The 22,329-nt window shown below is 44.7% G+C and overlaps 1 protein-coding gene across 1 annotated transcript in view; it reads left to right on the forward strand.

Moving 5' to 3' along the window:
- cnksr2a (connector enhancer of kinase suppressor of Ras 2a) overlaps positions 1-22,329 on the forward strand; it is a 110,729-nt gene that overhangs the window by 49,383 nt on the left and 39,017 nt on the right. The window contains exons 5-11 of the mRNA XM_088921456.1: positions 591-632; positions 2,495-2,614; positions 4,841-4,900; positions 7,013-7,081; positions 11,678-11,824; positions 18,343-18,476; positions 18,747-18,952. Coding sequence (XP_088777582.1) covers positions 591-632; positions 2,495-2,614; positions 4,841-4,900; positions 7,013-7,081; positions 11,678-11,824; positions 18,343-18,476; positions 18,747-18,952 — 778 coding nt within the window. The remainder of the gene's footprint in view (positions 1-590; positions 633-2,494; positions 2,615-4,840; positions 4,901-7,012; positions 7,082-11,677; positions 11,825-18,342; positions 18,477-18,746; positions 18,953-22,329) is intronic.

The following is a 22,329-nucleotide window of genomic DNA, read 5'->3' on the forward strand; positions in this document are numbered from 1 at the left end:
TACTGCAGGCTCAGGTCACTCCTGACTCATCTTCGGCTGCAGAAATCACGAATCGGCTCCTTTGTTTGCACAGTTAGTCACACCAGTACGTTTTAGAAAGCAGTGATTAGCGTTAATCCTCTGACTGTACAGAGATTAACCAGCTGATTTGCCAAACACAGTTAGAATGGGCATGAACAGTCTTCATGTTTTAGGCATTCTTAAGGTCATCACTTCCTTGATCCAAGACCTGACTATAAAAGCACCTTGATCCTCTCAAGATCAACACACACATTTCAGATGTACTGTACAATCAAGATTGTATGACTTTCTTTTACGGGTAGTGAGCAAATCAGACGTTTTCAAACGAACCTCTGATCAAAGAAATGATTCTTAACTTCACAGGCCTAAAAACAAGATCTGTTGAACCCTGAGAAAATGTGAGTCTAGAGATGGGTGAATGCTAGGCTTTTTTTTACCTCTCTGTAAGTCATCACATCCTTGTTGGACACAGAGGATGCAGTCAATGCCCAATGGGAGCATGGGAATACAGAATTCAATTGCATTTACCTGGAAAATTTGAACTAAATTGGAATGTTTATGTCTTGCAGGATTGTACCGTTTATGAAACGGAGAATAAGATTCTTCATGTGGTAAGTTGTCCTCCTGCAGTGTGAGTGTTGTGGCTTGCAGACTGAGCCCCAGTTAGTCAGAGAGAGAGGACTCTCTCTGAGAGCGGTGCGGGTCGTGACGTTTCTGGTCTTGAGCAAGGGAAAAATGGGCTCCAGAACTGACTGGCTTCACGTGCTGATTTTATTATTGACGAGACTGGGGCTCATATGCAGGGAAGGTCTTAGCGAACCGTCTTAATCAACAGGACTTGTATTTCTGTTGGGATGGTTTTTCGTTATAATCCATAAAAGAGCAATTTTTATAGCATGGTGTTAATCATAATGTATAGGCCATACAGAGCTTGGCAAAAGCATTGCATAAACCTGAATAGATTTTAGCCTTTTGTACAGTGCATGGCTGACAGTCAGGACTGTATTTTAACTAAAGCAGACAAACAGTTCCTCTTTACAAATTAAAGTTTGGCAAATATTTCAGTTTGGTCAGAAACTAGTGTCCGAATGACAGCCTGAATTGCTTACGTTGCTTCTCAAGCTTATTTTCCGATACACCGTGTTATACACGCTACTCATTTTTAAATGTATCAATGTCTGTGACAGAGTGGGAGCCTCAGTGCAGAGCAGCATTTCCCCAATAGCTCGTTCTTGTTTGAATTGTATCTTAAAGATGTCAGTCGTCATCAGAGCTCAAATGCCTATCGGCCGGCTGTATATACAGTAGCACTTCTAGACAGCACTGTTTCCTTCTGCTCTTCCCGTAATCGTTGGGAATCAGTCACCACAGTGAAAGCGCCCAGCAGCTCCACAGACCCGGAGCTGGAGGAGCAGGACCTTTGCCAGCGGCGTGGTGACAGGAAAAACTCAAGTGAATGAGAGACCAGGCTATTTTTGGATCCGCAGGTTTGGAATAAAAGCAAAAGCAATAACCGGTCTGTGCTCCCTGTGGTGTGGTCAAAGCCTCTTTGCTCGGGGCTGAGCGCACCATTAGAGCCCTTCTCCTGCTGTCAGCCTGCTGTGAACTGGGAGCTGATGCAAAACCATGCGACAGACCTTTAAATACAAAAATCCTGTTGTAGTCTAAATTGTAGAACATACAAAGATATTCACTTCAAACTGACATGTATTCTTGAGCTCGTTTTTTTCTAACTGTTCTAACTGCTTTTTAGCCTTGATGCAGAGTTCTGTTGTCTGATACTTTTCTTATGCATCAGCAATTCATTAGTAGTGTCTGTTAACAAATATGTTTTTCAGCACACTGGCTATCCAATTTTATATTCTATATTCTATATTATATCAAGTGAAAAGACATTTATACTATTACAGCCACGATTCTTCCACCCAGATTGATGTTTTGTTCAACGTGTGGAGCGATATTTAAAGGAAAACGCGCTTCTATCCAGCACTACTCAACACTGCAACCTTATTTCAAAAGAAGTGCAATTGGCAGTCAAGCCCTTTAAATTGTCTTCTTCAGACTGGCTTGGCGATGGCTCACGCTGTCATGTAAAATGCGTCTTTGTCCGTGTCATTTCCTCCAGGTGGGCTGGAAGATGAACTGGCCTTCTAGAAGCAAACCCCCCTTAAAAGAGAAAGAGAAAGACGGGGCAGAGCTGGTGTGTGCTAAAAACATGCGTTTCGTGAATCAGAATGAAAGTAAAAGCATTAGAAATGCAGTGTATTGCCTATTCCCTGGTGAGAGTGAGGCTGCTCATGGCCGTCCCTGTGAACCTGACGGTGCTCACGGTAGACTGGAGTTTTAGTGCGGTCATGCTTCTGCAGCCCGGCGAGCATTATGTGCGCAGAGGGGCTGTTTCCACACGGGTGATGTACTGAGTGTCCGGTTCTTTGTTCCCTGTGACTAGTTTGCCCTTGCGTTTTCCCCGCAGTGCAAGACTCTCTCCGGAGTGTGCGACCACATCATCTCCCTGTCGTCCGATCCCCTCGTCTCCCAGTCCGCACACCTGGAGGTGGTGCAGCTGACCAACATCAAGCCCAGCGAAGGCCTGGTAGGAGCTGGCATGGGGCACCTGCCAGTTGTGCCCACCTCTGAAGCGGACGTCCACTGTTTTATGCTGTTCCCATTCATTTCCCGTGCTTCTCCCACCAAGCTTTAACTGGCTTTAACTTTAATTCTCTTAACTTCATTGCTCCTTCTCATGCGGGCTCGGTTTGGGCTTGGTGTCACATACATCTTAAAAAAGGCCCAAGAGTCTGACTTCTGGGATTGAGTGCTTCTGACCAAAGCGAGGGTAGATTTTTAAATAAAGTGCCGTAAAGGTCAGGCGGAAATGAAAGGGGTCAGCTAGTTTTAAATCGCCTATGCAAACTCGGAGAAAAACAGCTTAGCGGATATTTTACAAGGTTTTTGATGCTGAAACAACAAATATTAAAAGGTAAAGATGTATGATAATTTTATTTAAAAATGTAATTCGCTCAAAACCTCTTTTTAGGATTTCAAAGAACATTTATCTCTTCTGTAATACTATAGGCCCAATAAAAATAGTCAACTGGAGTTTGAGTTGCTCTGTTTCCAAAAGTTTTGCTGGCATCTCGCAGTAGCTCATTTAACAGAGAATAAGAAATTGCTCCAGAGAAGATGTAATCAATCCTGGGAGAGACCCTGTTCTTCTGAAGAAAGATTAATCAGCTCAGTAATTTGAAATGTCAGTCTGGCAGGGGAGGAAAATTGAGTTTATTTCAGCGGTATATGAATGTGAACAGAAGCATTTGCAGTAGAATTGAGCTGCTCTTGATTTAAGTTATGCAGAAATGTGTTAGAAATAAAGATGTGAGAAAGAAGATCATTTATGCTGATGCTCTTTTTAAATGCAGAGCAGATCATAGCAAAGTTGAGTGAATTTTCACACGGAATCTGTCCTGGCTCTGTTTTGCAGGATTTCCCCAAGTGAAGATAAAACACATCATTTCCTTGGTAGGATAACAGTGCTTGACTGGTATTTTTAAGTCACTTTGAAAAAGCAAACACTAATAAGGTTTATATGAATGATTAGAGATTTGAAATCAGTAGACTTATAGAAATGGTAGGCAGGAACAGTTATATATATTTTAACATCTAGAGAAGATGGAAAAGAGTTTGCACTGAATGATTTAGCACAGTGCTGCACCACAAGAAGGCAAAGGGCTCCAGTGTGCATTGCATGCACTGTAGATTTTGTGGACAATGATCATGGGCTGTGATTATATTTTCAGGACTCCTCTGACGAATAAGCATCTCTGTGGGGGCTCCTCTTTCGCTATTGAGTGCAGCGTTCTGCCAAATAAAAAAAAAAAATGATTGCGGCTTAAACTGCAGTTAAACAATAATTTGTTTTACAGGGATTGCTCCTGACGAGAAGATACAGTTTGAAGCCGAGAGCATTGCTCAGTGCTTGCCACTTCATTTTCAAAGCACATGTTTCACTTTGTTGAGATTTCTAGTGAGAGTAGTACATTGTTACAAAGAGTATCCCTAACGCTCTCCACAGTATCGGTATTACAGTTCATCTGCAGGATACGTTTCACTGACCTGCTGCCCATGTCGCATGCAGATTGAAGTGCCACTGCTTCACAAGCAGAAGTGAGGCACAGGGCTGGAGTGTGTCAAGCCTGAACCCAGCTCCTGTAGAGTTAGGAGGGCTAAGTGTATTAGATACCTTCTAGCAGGATTCTAGCTCATTGCAGGTTAATCCCCAGCAGTGCTGGAGCCTATCTCTAAGAGATAAAGAACCTCTTGCAAGGAGCAGTGTTTGCATGGAGTGGACCATCATGCTATGGGTAATAGGTTCAGAGTTCTAACCACAATTACACCCCCACCTTCACTGCAGACAATCCACTTGTAAACAGTTGATGCTGTAATATCATAACTTATTTAACTTCAGTGTTTTCTGTCTTTTCTAAGATATCTTTGGCGAGTGTGTCAAGCAGGCAGCAGCAGTACAGAGAATTAGCCAGGGCTCTGTGCTTGTAACATAGAAGGTTGTCGGTTCAAATCCCCAAGTGGGACACAGCTGTTGGTGCTTTCAGCAAGGCACCCAGTAGAATGCCCTACTGTGTAAATGTAGGCAAATGTAAATAGACATCAGAATTAAGTGAATTATAATCTCATTCCCACCTATCATCATGTCTCTCCTGCAGTGCTTTCTTCCAGATTGAATAGTAAATGCCTGTGTTCTATTTCTGTTTTTAAACTGTTTTTTTCAGACTCCTGTTAAAGTTTTTTTTGTTTTCTGCAGGGGATGTATATCAAATCAACTTATGATGGACTGCATGTAATTACCGGAACAACTGAAGGCGTAAGCATCCATTTTCAAGTCTAATAAATAATACAAGCCTGCAAATTACTGTACAGTATGTAGTGCAGTACAGAGAGGAGAACAGTGGTTATTCATATGTATATAGCATAATATATCTTATTCTACACCCAAAGAAGGCTCCACAGTCAAAAAGTTGTGTTTTCTCTCTTTTCTTTTCAGCATGGAATAAACCTATTACTTGTTCCTACATAGAATAATGTTTTTTATTTAATCACAAGCCACTGCACAACCACCTACAGTACAGCCTGATGATAAACTTCCACCACATACTGTACAACTTCCTGTGTACTAAATAATACTCATACACACTTTGGCAATATCCACAGAATGTGCGTGTGCTTCTTTTTTATAACATTCTGCAACTGAAGGTCATCCCGTAAGTCTTACTGGGGGCTTGTGGAAGAGAATATGTTCTTGTATCGTCTGTGCGTTAGAAAAATGCAACTAAAATGCAGGCTGGCAAAAAAGACTCTTCTCCAGGGCTGACTTTGAATGTGTTTGAGTTGTTTTCCTCTGCTGCTGGAGATGATAGTTATTGGAACTTCTGTAGAACGTAAGACCATATTACCAGTTACAACCGAGAGGAGACCATTCTACCCACCCAGTCCAGAGATCCGAGAATCTCATCCAGCTGTTTCTTAAAAGAAGCCAGGATAAGGGCTTCAAACGCATGACTGGGTGGCTTGTTCCAGACTCCCACCACCCTTCTTGTAAAGGACCACCTCCTGTTCTCAGTTGTAAGCGCACTGCCATGTAGTTTCCACATACAGTGTGTCCTCAGCTTCTTGTTTCACTGTTCATTCTGACCATGTCATCTAAAGCTCTGTGAGATTTGGGAGCAGGTGATATAATATCCAGCATTTAGGACACCCCACCCTGGAAGGCAGAAAATACGAGAGGGTTTCACCCCAGAAAGCAGATTTCCAACCCTGGGGAGAGTGAGAAATATGAAAGGGGCTCATATGCAACTTGAACTTTGCACCAGGGCCACAGGGAAGGTACTGTAGCTCTAACACTGCCCGAAGACCTTGAATCACAAATCCAACAGTGCATTAGTGGAGCCTTTACTGGAAGTGAGGTGTTCACTCCATCACTGGAGCTACACCAGGCCCAGTTACACGAAGGCACAAGATCTCACCACATATTAGAAGGGCTACAAACGAGAAGAGTCCATTTAGCTCAGTGTAGCTCATTCGTTAGTTAGTAGCTCAATCAGATGAGGATCTCGTCCAGCAGGCAGATTCTATCACACGACATCAGTGGAAAGAAGCCCACACAGAACAGCAGAGGGAAGAGGCGTACTGTATAAGACAATGGACGGGCACATTTCTTTTAAACAGTTTCAAGTCTAGAAGACCTCTGCACCCCATTGAGTAGGATGTTTGGAGCTGACGCTGGAACAGATCCAGACTCGTGTTGTTTGCTCTTGAACTTAATTTTTATCCGAATGTTTTGCATAGTCTGTTGGAAACATCTTATTTATGTTTCCTCTCTCTTACAGTTAAGAAAAAACCCCCGCTAGGCAGTAAATCAAATCCCTTATTTTTAAAATCAAGAATTAAAACAGTGAGAGGGTGTGCAGTTGTATTTTCACATCATCCTTAAGGAGAATTAACACTGCGGCTGCTGTACTCCTGAATGGACCGTAACGGGTCTCAGTGACACTAAACATGGTACAGACATGACGTGGCCCAGCTTGACAACAAGGCAGTACAGCAGAGGCCCCTGTCTTTCACTGTAGCATGTGGTGGCTCTGAGCCTGCACGTGAGCATGGAAGAGTTCTAGCAGCTCCTGTGTGGCCAAGACTGACTCCCAGCAGGGGCAGACTAGAGTGGGGCTGTGTGAGCATGACTGACTCCCAGCAGGGGCAGACTACAGTGGGGCTGTGTGATCATGATCAAATCCCAGCAGGAGCGGAGCAGACCTACACTGTACGCCCATCACTAGGGCAGTGTGAAAGGCTGCCAGGGAGAGCTACATGTTGGCCCTGGAGGCTATAGACAGTGCAGCAGCAAGCAGGGCAGGTGAAAATTGGAAGTGACTTTTTTCTCTGCGGATCTTTCTAACTCGGTCCTTCTCGCTCTGTTCAGTCTCCAGCTGATCGATGCAAGAAGATCCACGCTGGGGATGAAGTCATCCAAGTCAACCATCAGACTGTGGTGTGTATCTCCGACTTTTTTCTTGTTACCAGTTTCAGCTCCCGTGTGTCATATTGTTCTCATGACACAAGGACATGACGCAGTTGTTTTCATAACATTGAAATATGCATACGTAGCCATTCCTGTATACTGTATCTCATGATGTTTCAAGGGTTACACATATGACAGAGGCTGAGGCACCTAAACATTTATGAAAAGAAAAACAGAAGAATTGGAACCTAATTGATTTCTTTTGCATCAGTGGTTTGAGCTTCACAGACTTAGAAATGGATGAATAAAAGCTGTGACTGAGATGAAAGCTCTTCTATATGAAAGGCACTTTAATATAGCAAGCTGCTATTTAGGTAAGAGAAATTACTGTGTGGAAATGAAGACTGTGCTTTGCCTCTCCCTGCAAACCTCTCTCAGGGCTGTCCAGTGATCTTGTGTAGTTGCATATAGAGATGCCGATTGTGGTTAAAGCAGAGACCAGTGTAGTACAGTACAGGGAAATTACAGCAGGACCATGGAAAACATGAAGAGGTTGTGTTAATATGTGATGCAAGACAAGGTATACTGTGGGCAGAACAAAATCAATGCATGAGAGCAGAATGAGAAACTCAAGGAAAAAGCTGAGTATTTGTAACATGGGCATCAAGCGTGGTACACTTCCACAAGGGTGACTTTCATCGCTGAGATCTGGAGCTGTTCCTGTACTCCATTGGAAAGTTTTCTCCTTACACTAGAGTTACGTGTAACTTTTAAACGGGAGAGATGGCATCTTAGTGCAACCTTCCAGTTTGTGGTAAAAGACACAAGCAGTCAGTTGCTTTACGAAGAGGCAGGAGTGCTATGAAGGTCACCAGGTCTGGTGCTCCATATGCGAATGATATTAGTTCAGCAGACATGCCTGAGTTGAGCCCTTCCTGTCCTAGGGTAAGCATGGTCTTAGGTTTGCACAAGAAGAGTCCAGTGTGGGTCTGAGAATGCAGTGTTTGTTTGAATGGTAACATGGACATTTCAGAATTCCTAAGTGTTCTATAAGAGAGAATTGGACAAGACTGCTTGAAAGACAGCCAGTGAGAATTCTCCCAGCGGTGAATCTTACATTCACCGTGTTTCTTCATATAGTGAAGTCTAGCATGGTGCTAATTAATGGTGGACTTGAATAAGATGCAATATACAGTAAATGTATTTATACTGTACTGTACTCGGGTATGTCACAATGTCAGCATAGCAAGTGGAATATGAAGTTTTAGTTAAGAGAAGGTGACATAATGCAATATGCAACTCTGAAAAGAGCAGAACGCGTACTCTGACATTTAACGATGAGAGGGAGGCCAGGAGGAAGGGCTCTTCTTTTTTATTAAATGCCTTTTCCTTTGATTCATGCGCATACTATAAGATGTGTCCTAAGATAAGGAAAAGTCATGTGTATTGAATGTAACTGGCATGCATCGCTTATTTCTAGAGGGCAAATCTAAACCTTTTAAAGTTAATTTTTATCGTCTCCCTGAATCCCTTTTGAAATTTTGATGCTTGAGCTGTTAGGGATGAATGCTCCATTCAAAATGGAAACCTTTCCAAAGTAGTGAAATCCACAGAGGATGTCTGACATCTGCCCATTGGAGCTTTGACCAAATATTATTGCATGTCTTAGCTTAGTCTAAAATCCATCTTCTTTTTGATTTTGTAAATGTTTGCACCTTTTCAAAACCTTGCTGCCTGAATTATTTCCTCCCAAAGACTAGGAGAAAGATGTCCTAGAGCATTAGACTGCTGACAGACAAGAGCACATTATTTAAGGATCTCCATCCGTGTCCTGAAAGAAGTCAGGTTTTTGGCTCGGACAGCATGGTCAGGTGGCTTGTTTCAGACCCCCGTTTACTGTTTTCAACCACTCGGAAAAAGATCAAGAGACATGCAATGGTTACAAAACATGTGCCCAGACATGAGATGCTTCCCCTGTGGAGTCACTTGTTGGATCCACAGTAGATGTGTGAGTCTTATTATTTGAGATTAAGGGTTCACATTAAACAGGCAATAAGTATTGAAGGAGTGTTCTGTTTGTTTGTGTGTTCACTCTAAACCTCTAATCAGGTCTAATTGTTGGTGGTGGCTTTCTGGTACTTCTGAAGAGAGTAGGAGAGATTAATTGCAGATGTGGACAGATTCTTTCTCTTCGTTACCGTAATTAAGAAAAAAGAGGAAGGGTGCTAAAGGGCTTGTCAGTGCATTGCCTTTTCAATATTCTGTAGCTCCCCTTGCTTTAATCTGTCTGAAATGGCTTTGAGGAGCAAACAGAGCTCACTTACAGTGAACAAATTACCCACCGATTAAGAGAATACCACCCTAATGCCCTGCAAACAATTTTAGGCTCTGTGTCAAAGAAGACCGCTTGTGCCAGAGGAAGGTGTTTTTCTGTGCATGCTGTGTTGTAGGTGCCCTGGATCAGACAGCCACTGTGTGGATGTGAGAGCCATGATGGCTATTAGGATCTGATGAAACCATCACAGAAAGATCTTCAAAAACAAGACATGAAAGAGCTAAAACGGGGTCAAATGAGAACGATTACAAGTATAGTAGAGGTACTGTAGAAAAAACTGCCCTGCCTTCCTGTTCAGGAGCGCAGCACCGCAGACTTGGGCTGCCGATGACCCTGTTGCTCCGTCAAGCGTACGGAATGAGTGTGCGTCAGCCGAGCAGGATCGATGTGCTGGAGCTGGAGTCGAGGGAGAGCAGGAGAAGGAGGCGCAGTCGCCGCCAAGGCGGAAAGCTGCACAGTCCCAGGGAAACCATAGTGGCTACAGCTATTGTTCAGTGGCCATTTTCTGTTTGCTTTTGATATGACGTACAGTGGATGCTCCAGGGAGTAAATCGTGTGTTTGTATCTACTGTGTTTGGTACAGTAGATGAATGTTTATGTAGTAGGACTATTTTCTGAAATAGATGGCTTTTTGCATAAGTGAAAGACTTCAATAAGCAGTCAGATAAGAGTACCTAACTGACAGCAGATATGTATTTCACAAAATGTTTGTCCCCAATTGTCCTGGAGACAATCCCTGTGTTTGAGAAGCCTTTTTGAAGACCTCTGCACATTATGAATTGCTGCCTGATCCCATCAGATCTCAGACACTAAGCAAGGCTGGTCCTGGTTAGTACTGGCATGGGAGAGCTCCAGGTTACTGCAGTAAGAACCATAGGTGACGCTCTTCTTTCTGAACTACAATTTCCAGGCCAATGCCTCAATATGTTGCCTGGGGTCACTGTGCTGTAGAAGGTCCTGCCCTTCAGATGAAAGGATAAATGAAGTATAGTGTTGTTAATAAAAGACAGGTGTTAACCAAATTCCCAGATTCCACTGTGGGCTTGAACAGTATGGCTTTTGAATAAAAAGCGCTACATGATGTAAATGCAAAAAAAAAAATATTATTATTAGTAGTAGAAGTAGTACTACAGACGGCATAATAGAGTCTTTATTTAAAACAAACTGTGACAATGCAATTGCTTTGTGTCTGGGCTCCATGTACTGAACAAATACAGATTAAAAAGTTCATACTTTCTAATTTGAGCACTAACCACTAATATTTATTTCCAAGATAATTAATTTAAAATTGAAGTCCTCAAAGTATATTGCCATGATGTTAATGAACTGCTGTCGTCTTGTGACATTTAGAGCATCCTTTGTTTGATCCGTTTCATCTGAGCGCAGAAGTGTTCTGTTTCAGTATCTTTCTTGCTTACTCTCTAATCTTCAAAAGAATACCCGTTAAGTCAGCACAATAATAGTTATATCCTTCTTTGCTAAAATTCCCTGAGTGATTAATAGCAGCATGGATAATAATTGCAGTTAAACAGCTTATAATGAAACTATCAGTGCAAAGGTCCTGGTATGTTCACTCATTTGCCGTATATGCGGGGAAAATTATCCAAATAAACATTTTAAGTTGCTGGCAGCAGAATAAACTGGGCACAAAGAGTTTTGGGGTTATACGTTAATACTGCTTTGCTGTACAGTGCATATCCTGATGCACAATCTCAGGTTGTGGAAGATGTAAATGCACAAAGAGCTGTATTGAGGGGTTTTAAAAATGCACCAAATGAGTGTCGGAGCCAATAGCATTTGTTATGTTTTTAAAGCCCCTCTGCATGTGCTCAGCAGGTGTACTTGTATGAAGTAGCCACTGTATGTGTGCTGTTTGTAAACCATTTTAAATTGTTTCCCACTTCAGTGCACGCTATAAATACAATTGCCTGGCAATTGCATGAGCAGAATAAAGATGCGACAGTTTGTGTTTTGAACACCACAGGCTAAAAAAAAAAAATGGAAAATCAATAAATTGCTCCCTCCTCATAGGAATAGAAATGTACTGGATGTTCTATGTAATCAATTGCAAATACACAAAGCAGTGAGATGCCGCTCGATCACAAGCCTGTCTCTTTTGGGCTCGAACGCTGGCTCGGGACCGGCTCCGGGTTCCACGGGGTGGGGGGCAGGAGCAGCCAGCTGTGTGGGCGGCCAGCGGGTCCTGTATGGCCCAGTGGGGGCGGGCGGGACACTGTCTGATGCGTGCCGTTCACTGTGTTTGTTTGATTTATGTATTTGTTGGTCACTAGGTGGGGTGGCAGTTGAAAAACTTGGTAAACGCGCTGCGTGAAGATCCCAGTGGTGTGATCTTGACATTGAAAAAGCGACCTCAAAGCATGCTAACATCTGCCCCGGCTTTACTAAAGAACATGCGATGGAAGCCTCTTGCATTGCAGGTGAGGAAGTTTAGCTGTTCTTATAGCAAGTCATAGGGACTGTATTTCTGTAACTGAATAACCTGCTGGTGCAGCTGTTTATCTGTTTCCTTTTAAGTATGATTCGATACAAATGATTGAATTGATTGATTCCACCGTGATGGACTTGATATTGCACTGCCCTGCTTATTTTCACATGCGAATTATTTCTCCTGAAAAAAAAAATGTAGCATTATTAATCAGGCTATATTATTTGTCTCCATTAAGTTTTAATCCACCACCTCATGGGTTTAGTAGAATGTACTGTATACACATGAATTAAATCTTCTACTCTAACCACCAACGCCACCTCTTCATCACTTTCAGGATTTTAACTTCATTCCACATTCTACAATCCTCACAAAACAATTTTTCCCTTTCTAAGGCAGGAAAAGTAAGGCAGCAGTTTTTTTAAACCGCCCAGCACTGCTTGCTGCATGACAGATTTCATGTAATCTTCTTTTGGATAAACACCCGATAGAAGGATTCAATCTGTTCATGTAAAAATCCCGTAAGTCTTCCATCAAATGCAAGAATGACATCAGATTAAACTTTGCGCAGTATGGCACTGTGGAAAGTTTACCTCTGACATCTGGATTAATTCAAGTTCAGTTTGCTGCCAAAGAGCTAAAAAACCGAATTTCTGTCATTGAACTGTTGGAGCACCAGACTGTCTTTGAGATGTAACATGCTGGTTCTTTTCAGCGTACAGTACAGGTTTTGCAGGGACCGAACAATTCACTGAATCTCTTCGGAGAGTCATTTTTTATATCTCCTGAGACAGAAATGATAACAAATCCCTCAGTCTTCCACTGTAGCCTCATTGATTGCATATCCCAGCAAATAGCAGAGTAAGCACGTTAAGGACAGGGCTTTGACAGGGGTGGGCGAATATGGTTGGTCAGATCATCCGACTTTTGGGGTGTTTTCTGAGTTCTCTGAGCTATAAAATGTTTTGCTTTGTTGATGTGAATGTGAACTGCGAGAACACTGAATACAGAAGGCTGAGTGCTCTGTAGTGACGGAGTGCAACAAGGTACTAACCAAACAATTGTTGGTTGTCTTCACATTGTAGGTGAGCAGGGAGGATAAAATATCTGGAGTTTACTCTGCAGTTGCGGAAAAGTCCCTGTTTCTCAGAGTTGATTTCACTGCTCTGACTGGGACGAACCTGCCCTTCTTTCAGCTGTAGAACAAGGAGAAGGAGGTGGCACAATGAATCCCCAATGGAAACAACAACAAAAAATAAACTCTGCAACTCTTACCTACCACTCTCAATTCACACTCATCCTAACCACAGGATTGTCGCAGCTCGGCATGTACAGTATCTCAATCCCGCGCCATGACTAATTAAACCAATTAAATCCAGCTTCCCCCAGCTGAGCTGTTTGTGAAAGGACTCCTTTATTTCCCCTACTTTGCAGCCTGCCAGGCTAGGACAGTTCTCAGCTGCTCTTACCTGGGTGTTTTTTTTTATTAAGCGCCCTGTGTTCCAGCTCAGAACGTTTGCTTGCTGTAAATTCCAAATTCCCCTGTAAATCAAGTATTTTTCTCAGACTAATTAGCCACTCATTACCATTGCACCCAGCCCCTCATTCACTCGTTCCCTCCCCGGGAACAGGAATAAGCAGCGTGTGTAATGTGCACAAGGACGAGGCTCGTAGACGGCTGCAGATTCAAGCAGCCCACAGCTCTCCTCGTGCCCGCCTCCAGCTGTCGGCTCCCGTTTCTGTGCCTCCTCCGCTCAGCTCGCTCCAGCCACACTCCCACAGACATGTCAGAGGACCCCTGGCTGGCCGCACAGCTGCCCTCCGAGGTGCCTGACTCGTTTTGATACTGTCCCTGCACATGTGTCATCAAGCCTGGCTGTCACAGCAGCGGTCGCTCGTGGTTTGGGCTGCTCAACGCGTTCGTTTGTTAATTTTCCCAGGCCTACCTCATCCAGAGAGGCCTGCCTGTAGCAGCTGTTTTCAGCATTATAAAACATCCAGTCCTTCTCTTCCACGAATGGTTACTGTTATTGTGTGGCCTTGCGAATGGCTCTTGGGGTGGACAGGTTTAGCTGAGGTTTGAGCGTGGAAAATGTGGTTCTCATGTAGGTCTACTGCAAATCAAATAACGCCAAGATAAGAGTCGTTCCCTCTCTGCATGCTGTCTGATTTCTGCAAAGATAAAATGAGTAGCAAGGCAGGATATTAATCAGACTTCCAAGTGATGGCCTTTATGAATTATGGTCCATGCATTCCTGCTTGTGCGGGCTCCTGAGATCGGTGGTAGAACAGCGTTCTGTCTGGACAGCAGTCCTCTTGGTGTTATTAAGTGTTCTCTTGCTCTTTTTTGTTGAGGACAGTACCTACAGTGTGAGAAGTGACAAGTGCAGCTCTCCCTGCCCCTGCTGGGGTTCGATCCTGGTTACTCGCGGGCTCTGACCATGCACAGCGCCCCTCCCTGGACAGTGGATAACTCCAGGCCTTCTGCTGTAGCAGAGTTCTACAGTGTCTGGATTCCAGAGGGGGGTGACATCACTCCTGTTACTCGCTCAGTGTGCTGAGCCCTGTTACACAGACTTGTTACACTGGACTTGTACAGTCTTACTTTCCTAACATTGCTCCTTAATTCCACTGGTGAAACTCACATCTCCACCCCTGATCAGCCATGCAGTGGGGCTGCTGGTGCAGAAGCATTCCTTTCATGACGCACGAAGCGGTTCCCCTCCACTATGTCTGGTGCTTTGGGATTTATTAGTATTATTCATGTGGTCTTGTTTTCCAAACATACAGCAGACAAAGTAAGGTCCCGGGTTACCCCCTTTCCCTTCTAAATATTTTAGGTTCTGATTTCAACCTGTTGATCAAGCTAATGTCTTGGTTTGCTCAGAGTCGACTGAGGAGACCAGTTTCACTGCACTGTTTTCAGTTAGAGTTGTTTGGTGGACTATAGTAGAACTATGCTGGGAAGCTCGGGTAGTCAATGAAGGACCATCTTTAGAAAACAATGCTATTGTATACTGATATTATTATAACAGCAGCCTAAGTAGGGAGAGTGTGCAAGTCTAGTCATATTTTCAAAAAATCAATATTCGGGTGGACCTCATAGCCTTTACAGTAAATCATTGAAGGAGACGTCAGATTAATCAGGAAATGTCTCTAAGGAGACCGATCCTGTTGATTTTTGCCTGCCTCCAGCACACTGACACATTAGTTCATCAAGGCATACTTGACTGGGGAGCCAGGCAATTAATCTGCCGGAAAAGGACCATCTTCCTCTAATTGATTTGTGGTGGCAGTCAGAAGTGAGTGTGCACTGACTTAACCACCGATCTTGCCTTGGCCTCATCCCTTCCTTAAATGAAACCTTTTCCAAGGGACAGACCTCAGTCTATAAATTCCCCTCCTGCCTTGCTTGTTCAATTACAGCCATGGTTCAAAGACAGGGAACAGAGATAGGGGTGCAGAGGGCTAGGGCTTTTTAATGCACTAGTGAAGAAGACCCCTGTATTGCCCCCTTTCAACCCCCTGCCCACACTCATCGGTGTCTCCTGGCAGAGAGATTTCATTGTGGTGGGCAATCTCCAATTGTAGATGTCGAACCCGTGTCTGCTTCACACATGCACTCACTCAGTTCAGTGCGCACATGGACTTTCCCAGGAGACTCTGCGCTCATCCTCTTAAACCTGCTTTCAGGGCACTGTGCAGAGAAAGAAGTCTGCCCAATAAACCCCTTCTTGCGTATTTCTTCAGAGTTCTTTGCCTATTATTGTTGTTGTAATGACTGTGAAAAACAATCTAGAACACAGAAACATTTCATCACAGGCTAAAGAACGTAAGAGTGTGTACAAACAATTGCCCCATGTACCGTAGCCTATTTGGTAGTTATTTGTTAATTGATCTTATTCATCAATTTCTTGAAAGAAGCCAGGGTATCAGGTTCAACAACCTGGCTGGGTAGCTTGTCCCAGGCTCCCACAACATTTACAAAAAGAATCATTTCCTGTTTGGAGTTTGCATGGGTCTCTCCTAGTTGGTGTTTCACGGTTTATTCTGGAGAGGTCTTCAGGGTTGACTTTGTCAGGGTCTTGGAGAGTTGGATCAGGTCCCATTGCAGTCTTCTCTGTTCAGGGATAAATATGTTCAGTATTGTGATGTGACTTAGATACAATGTAGGACTGGGGTTCTCAGCTTAGCGAGTTTTTAAATTGTCAACAGTTTAAGGCTGTAGAGAAGGGGCCAGCTGGTCCAATTAAACCTAAACTAGATCTGTTTAACACTTCTGCCAGGTGAACAGCTGTTTATAACTTAAGGAGACAAATAAAACCTGGATTCCAGATTTCAGGACTGGATATTGTTATGCACTCATTTTGACATTTTAACAATTTGATTAGCAGTGATGTAGAGTCATGCTGATCCAGGTTCTCTGACTGGAGGACCCTCCAACTCATAATTCAACAGTAAATCCGGCTTTCCAATATGCAGAGCAATTTAGATGATGAGTCCCTGCAGCTTGGATAACTGGTGGACAGTAAGTGACATCTGTAGAAATACAGAGTGCTGCAGTCTTACAGACCAGTTTGAGTCCTTAGTCTTCTTGGTCAACTAAGGTTCTTAGTTCTTTTGTTAAACTTAATAATTGTGCTAATAACAGTTTTCTGTAGGTGAGGGACTTTAGCTGTGAGACACAGTGTGAAGGCTTCAATAAGTTTAATACCAGCTTGGCCAGGACTCTCCTATGGCTTCTAATTCATAGGCTGTAGTTTTGGAAATGGACTCACTCTGTAGGAGACAGTTCCTGTAGCTCTTCTCAGTGGTACGGTAGGCATATTGTTCTATGATTGTGCTGTTTATTTTACAGTGACATATCTCCCTTTGAAATCCAATTAGCGCTCATTGTGTCTTGAATAGATCCCAACATTGCAGCAAAACTTGTTCATTGCCCCTCCAAATATAGAACATTTTCTATCATGATTAAACTAAAGTCCAGTTTAAAGGGACATCACATAATAAAAAAATAAATGCTGAAATTGTGGAACACTGTGCACATGAAAATATAGAGATGAGCTGTCAGACAAGCTGAAAATATGCTCCAATTTCTCAGAGTTTTTAATAGCTAAACTCCTAAAATCCAACTAATTATCCAGGGCTTTGTTACATTAAAAGAAACCCCTCTTATCCACACACATTGTGTCTTGCTAGATTTGTCACCTTTAAAATTGGTACAGCTTCATTAAAACAAGAGGGAGCATAATGGTACTCTTGGAAAAAGAAGCTTTGAAGAAGACAGCCTAAACACCCAGCTGTTATAATGTCTCTGTCCAGTTAGGTTTCTATTTCTTGCTGCGTTTTGGGAGGTTTCTCTTGTTTAAATTTGCACACTGCTGTTGACATGGAAGTTCTCAGGGCATCTGGCTGTTAATTCTGTTTTGTTTGCAAAATCACGTAACGTGGTAAAAGCACAAGGAAAGGAAAGAAATTGAATTTGGAAGGCCCCGAGGGTGCCGTAATAAATGCTAATTGTAACTAATATTATCCTTCATCCTGATGGTCGGCAACGCGTACTGTGCTGTGAAGCCAGGCATAACCCGCATCACCGCCCTGATGCTGAAGAGTGAAATATTATCCAAATAAAGGGTTTAATTAAATGTCAAAGATGTGTGTGATTTGTGCCGTTTGAGTGACTGATCTGTCCAGTAGTTTATCCAAAGCCATTATTGTATTGACGTGTCCTAAGAATCAATTCTGAGTGTCAACAGAGTCAGATGTGAGGGACCGCGTCAAAGCCGTGGGTTTGAATGGGAAATATTAATCTCCATAAAGGTTTACTGCTGATTAACAAATTTCACACTGGTTAAAGCGTTGCCTTGCCCGTTGCAGTCCGTTGCGGGTCCTTTTTAGCTTGGCGTCGTGCAGTACCTGAAGGAGGTGTTACTTTCACCAGCAGCAGGACAGACGAGTTCTGCAGGAGCATCATGCTCGGGCTGCTGCATGGTAGGGCAGCGAGGTAGACCCACTGTGGAGTCGGTCCCCCCCCCCCGCCCGCGAGCGTGACTCATGTGGCACAACGGCTCGACAGGTGGACGCCACAGCAAGGGGAAAGAGTGTTATTCAAGGCAAGGGGCTGTGTGCTGAGGGCGCTGGGGCTTCTGGCACAGAGAAACAGCTCAACAGTGCCTGTTCCTGCGCCACCCGTCGGCACCTCCAGGCGAGACAAATCAGCGCAATTGTAATTAAAGTGCAGGCCGGCGTCGTTCGCTGTGTAAGCGATTGATTAAGATCATTGACTACAGAATGCTGAACTGAGGACACTGAGGAAATTAACTCTCTTTATGTCTTCCCTTCAGCATGCAGCTCCTCTCTGTAGCAGGTAGCTGGCAGCTGCCTGTGAAGGCCATTACACAGATGCAAGAGCCTTAATGGCCATGATGATGGCGTCTGAATGAGCTAACATTAGTGTATGACTAATTACCGTGCCGCTCACCCACTCGCTGTCTCTGTCTCTCCTGCCAGCCCATCATCCCCAAGAGTCCCACCAGCAGCGTGGCCACGCCCTCCAGCACAATCAGCACGCCTTCCAAGCGGGACAGCTCCGCCCTCCAGGATCTCTTCATCCCTCCGCCACCCTCCGAGCCCTACACACCCCGGTACAGAGCCTCTGAAACTGGAATGTCTAGACACTCATGCCTGTCTTTGTACTGTGTACAGTGTGTACCGTACTGTCTGTGCCTCTCTCTTTTAGAAGAGAAGGCACAGACAATGCAGTACATGCTGTATACAGTACATTCCTGAGCTCACACTGCACACAGTACATTCAGAGCTCATTCGTGACTCTGTAGTTACGCCGGGTTACACTGCACGGCTTGGCCAGGTCTGCTCGCAGGGCTAATGTTTGGTTGCTGTGCTTGATGCTTCAGCGATGAGAAGGGAAACCTGCCCAGCGACGACATCACCCGGCACCATGCTGGGATCCCGGTGGCCAAGGGCTCGGAGTCGCCCAACTCCTTCCTGGATCAGGAGTACAGGAAGCGCTTCACCGTGCTGGAGGAGGACGCGGTGCTCTACTGCTACGAGTACGACAAGGGCAGGGGGCCCAGCCGCCGCGACGCCACGCCCACGTATGGTAAGGCTGCCCTGGCCGTGTCTTCCTCCTCCTGCACAGACGGCTTGACGTTTCCCTTCTCTGTCGCCCAGCTCCGTTCATATCGGCAAAAGGCGAGGCACAATAATGAACCACGTGGTCTTCAGATTCATTTATTTGCCTGGTCCCGTGGCAGAGAAACACAGTTTTCGATCTGACCACCTGAAGGCTGACTCGAGCCGCAGCTGCCCACCAGTAGCAGCAGTGAATTAGGAATTTGGCAGACTAATGAAAACACTAGTGAAGGAAGAATTCGATGCCCTTCTCGTGAGATACCACAACTTATTGAGCTGAATGGCTCATAAAAAGTCAACAGCTTGCAGCCGCTAGATGCCCACCTTGTAATGAAGGACAGTCATCCGAGCTGTCCCAAGACTCTCTCCCTCCCTTTACAGTTTCACAGTCCCACATGAGCAGAGAGAAAAGCTCAGTGCATAGACATTTCTCTTCTTATGCGTAACTAGAGCACAAGAAGACAGACGTTTCAGCGTGTCTCTTGTCCAGTGAACATAGGTTTATACAGTATGCAGGGTTATAGACAGTGGTGGGGAGGAGTGGGCAGGGCTCTGTGCTTGTAACTGGAAGGTTCTGGGTTCGAGTCCCAGGTGGGGTACTGCTGTTATACCGTTGAGCAAGGTACTTGACTCAGGCACCTTCAGTTAAATAGCCAGCTGCATAAAATGTAGAAATGGAGTTGGCTTTTGGCCAAAGCCTCCTGAATAAATTAATAATGCTCTAAGTTTTTTTTTTCAAATCTGTCAGGAACACAGAGCTACAGTTCCGTTGGGCGGCCAACCTGCAGATACTTTGCCTTGAAAGAGGAGAAACAGCTGTGCAGTCTCTGTTCTGGGCATACTGGTAGACTAAAGATGAGGAGATACCTCACGAAATAAAAACAAACACAAAATCATTGTGAATAGGAGGTGACTTGACAAAAGCTCAACAAATTGAGCTTCTTCTGGCTTTACAGTGAGAATAATTAGCTATCCCTCTGCCCGAGGCCGGTAGTCTACACCTAATTAAACTGCATTTTTAATGATTAAGCCTTTAACTGCTCCGGAATCGCAGCCTTATCTGTCATCCTCTGAAGTCCGTTAATCAGAGCCACAGCAGAATTTTTGTAAATTGTAATAGTGTGACTTGAGGTCCCTGACGAGACGGAGATCGGTATCTGAGGGAAGCACAACCTGCCAGCCATTCGGGGGAGCCAGCAGACAGAGAGCTGTAGACCGCAAGCCAGGAGATAAAAGAAACAAATATCTGGACAACAGCCGGACAAGACTAAACAAAACTGAAGACGGCTGTGGCAGCGCTGCTGTTTAAATCAGATGAAAGGGGTCTCTTTATTAGTAGGAAATGGGAATTCTAATCGGAATTCTGTTCAGACTCTCCACATGCTTCTTTGTAACTACAGTATGTACTAGCCTTTCGTATTCCTCTTGTGAAGCGCAGTGAAGGAGGAAAACAGGTGGCCTTTACGTGACAATGGTACAATCCCTCATTTTCTGCAGCGCTTTGAGGAGACCAGGAAAGCAGAAGTGTGAGTGTGAAGCTCAGGCCTGCAGTGGGGTAGCGGACGTCTGACTCTCCGTATTTCAGAGATGTCACACCGAGTCCGCTGTTTCTGTTGAGGGAACTGAATATCAACACAGCTGAAGGGGTAACCGGGCACCAATGTTCCCCCTAATTTTTAATGGCCTGTGTGCGCAGAAATTTCAAGTTGTGCAAATTTTTTCCCCCAGTGACACAAACTTGTGCGCGCTAAATTGAGTGTATGCAAAATTGTCAACCTACAATTATTTTTGTTAATATAGTCATTCTCATAGAAACACAGAGATCCAAAAGACCGGGCCAGCGATTCAACGAGCCCAGTCATAGAGCATAGATATCGATTATCGAGTAGCAATAATAATGCACACAGCCAAGTTGGGCCTCTCGCAGCCAGTCTCGTGGTCAATTTAGCATTTTTCAATTGACGACCGTGTTTATTTTATTATTATCATATTTTTGTTTTGGAATTTATTTTTTTTTAGTCCGCAGTTCAATTTCCTATGCTACACGCACACAGCTTCGAGGGAGCATTGCCGGAGACTGAGGAAATTGAATCCACAAAAGCATTTCTCTGGGGTTCTGGGTTTTCTTTTCTTTTTCTGCTGAGCGAGCTTTATATACAGTATGTCCGGTCTGGGCTATAAGCTGACATGCCAGTAAAGACGTTAAACATTCAATACACCAGTCCCTACTGGCCGGTTTCCTGAAAAGGGCTTCGTGATCTCTGGGTGTCTCTTGCCTGGCCTTCTCTGAGAAAAACAGATGCTTAGTTTCCTCACCTTCACCTCTGTGGGCTTCGCTGCAGCAGCTGTGTGCCCCACAGCACACCTCGCTCACTTAGCGAAGATCACTGGCAAAGGCCTTTTCTGACAGAGCTGATGGGCACCAGGGGAACGGAGGGTGAATGGGAGAAACACGTGTGCGAATGCAAATGAGAAGGCTAGCTACAGTATGAGATAAGATCACTTGATTGGCCATATACAATTTCTTGCATTAGGAATTCATCTTTTCGCATACCCCAGCTTGCTCTCCATGTGACACAGACACACAGACAGAGAGAGAAGCTGGGGGTCAGAGCGCAGGGTCAGCCATTTATACGGCGCCCCTGGAGCAGTGGGGGTTAAGGGCCTTGCTCAGGGGCCCAACGGAGTAGGATTCCTCTGCCGGCTTTGGGATTTGAACCGGCAACTTTCTAGCCAGAGGCGCACCCCTTTTTTTTAAGATACGACATAATCAGCGCATGAGGAAGGTTCTCCTCAGGCCTAGTTTCGGTGTGAGGAGTGCAGGGTGGGAGAGAGGGCTGTGCTGGGACCTGGGTGTCCCCGAGAAGAAGCCGGGCCGGAGGAGGCCAGCAGAGGAGTTCCAGCCTCCGGAGGGCTGGTTCACTGGAGCCTCCGTGGTCTGAAATCCTAATGCCGGAGTTGCAAGAGTGCCGCCATCACGGTACAACTGCAGCAGGGCCTGCGACCGAACCCCAGAACAAGCGTGTGGGCGCTTGAATTTTCACGGTGTGCGTTTCTCTTAATCCAGGGCTTAACACTGCGGGGTCACGCTTGCCCCAGCCCCTAGGAATGTTAGATCATCACCCCCCCCCAACCCCGCCGCTGTCCCCCCCCCACCCCCCACCCCACCGCGTATATCAGACCGACGGTGAGGAAGTGGTGTTGAAATGCCTGGAAATGAAGTGTGCAGCAATGGGTGTGAGAATGAGCACATCGTGTCTGAAAATAGACTTGGGTTCTGAGATTAACTGTCTCATTAGATCTTAATTGCTTTAAAATTGCTTTCCGCAGTGGAAAGGAGCACCC

The sequence above is a fragment of the Atractosteus spatula genome, chromosome 7 (genome assembly GCF_055471065.1).
Source record: "Atractosteus spatula isolate fAtrSpa1 chromosome 7, fAtrSpa1.hap1, whole genome shotgun sequence".
Lineage (NCBI taxonomy): Eukaryota > Metazoa > Chordata > Actinopteri > Semionotiformes > Lepisosteidae > Atractosteus > Atractosteus spatula.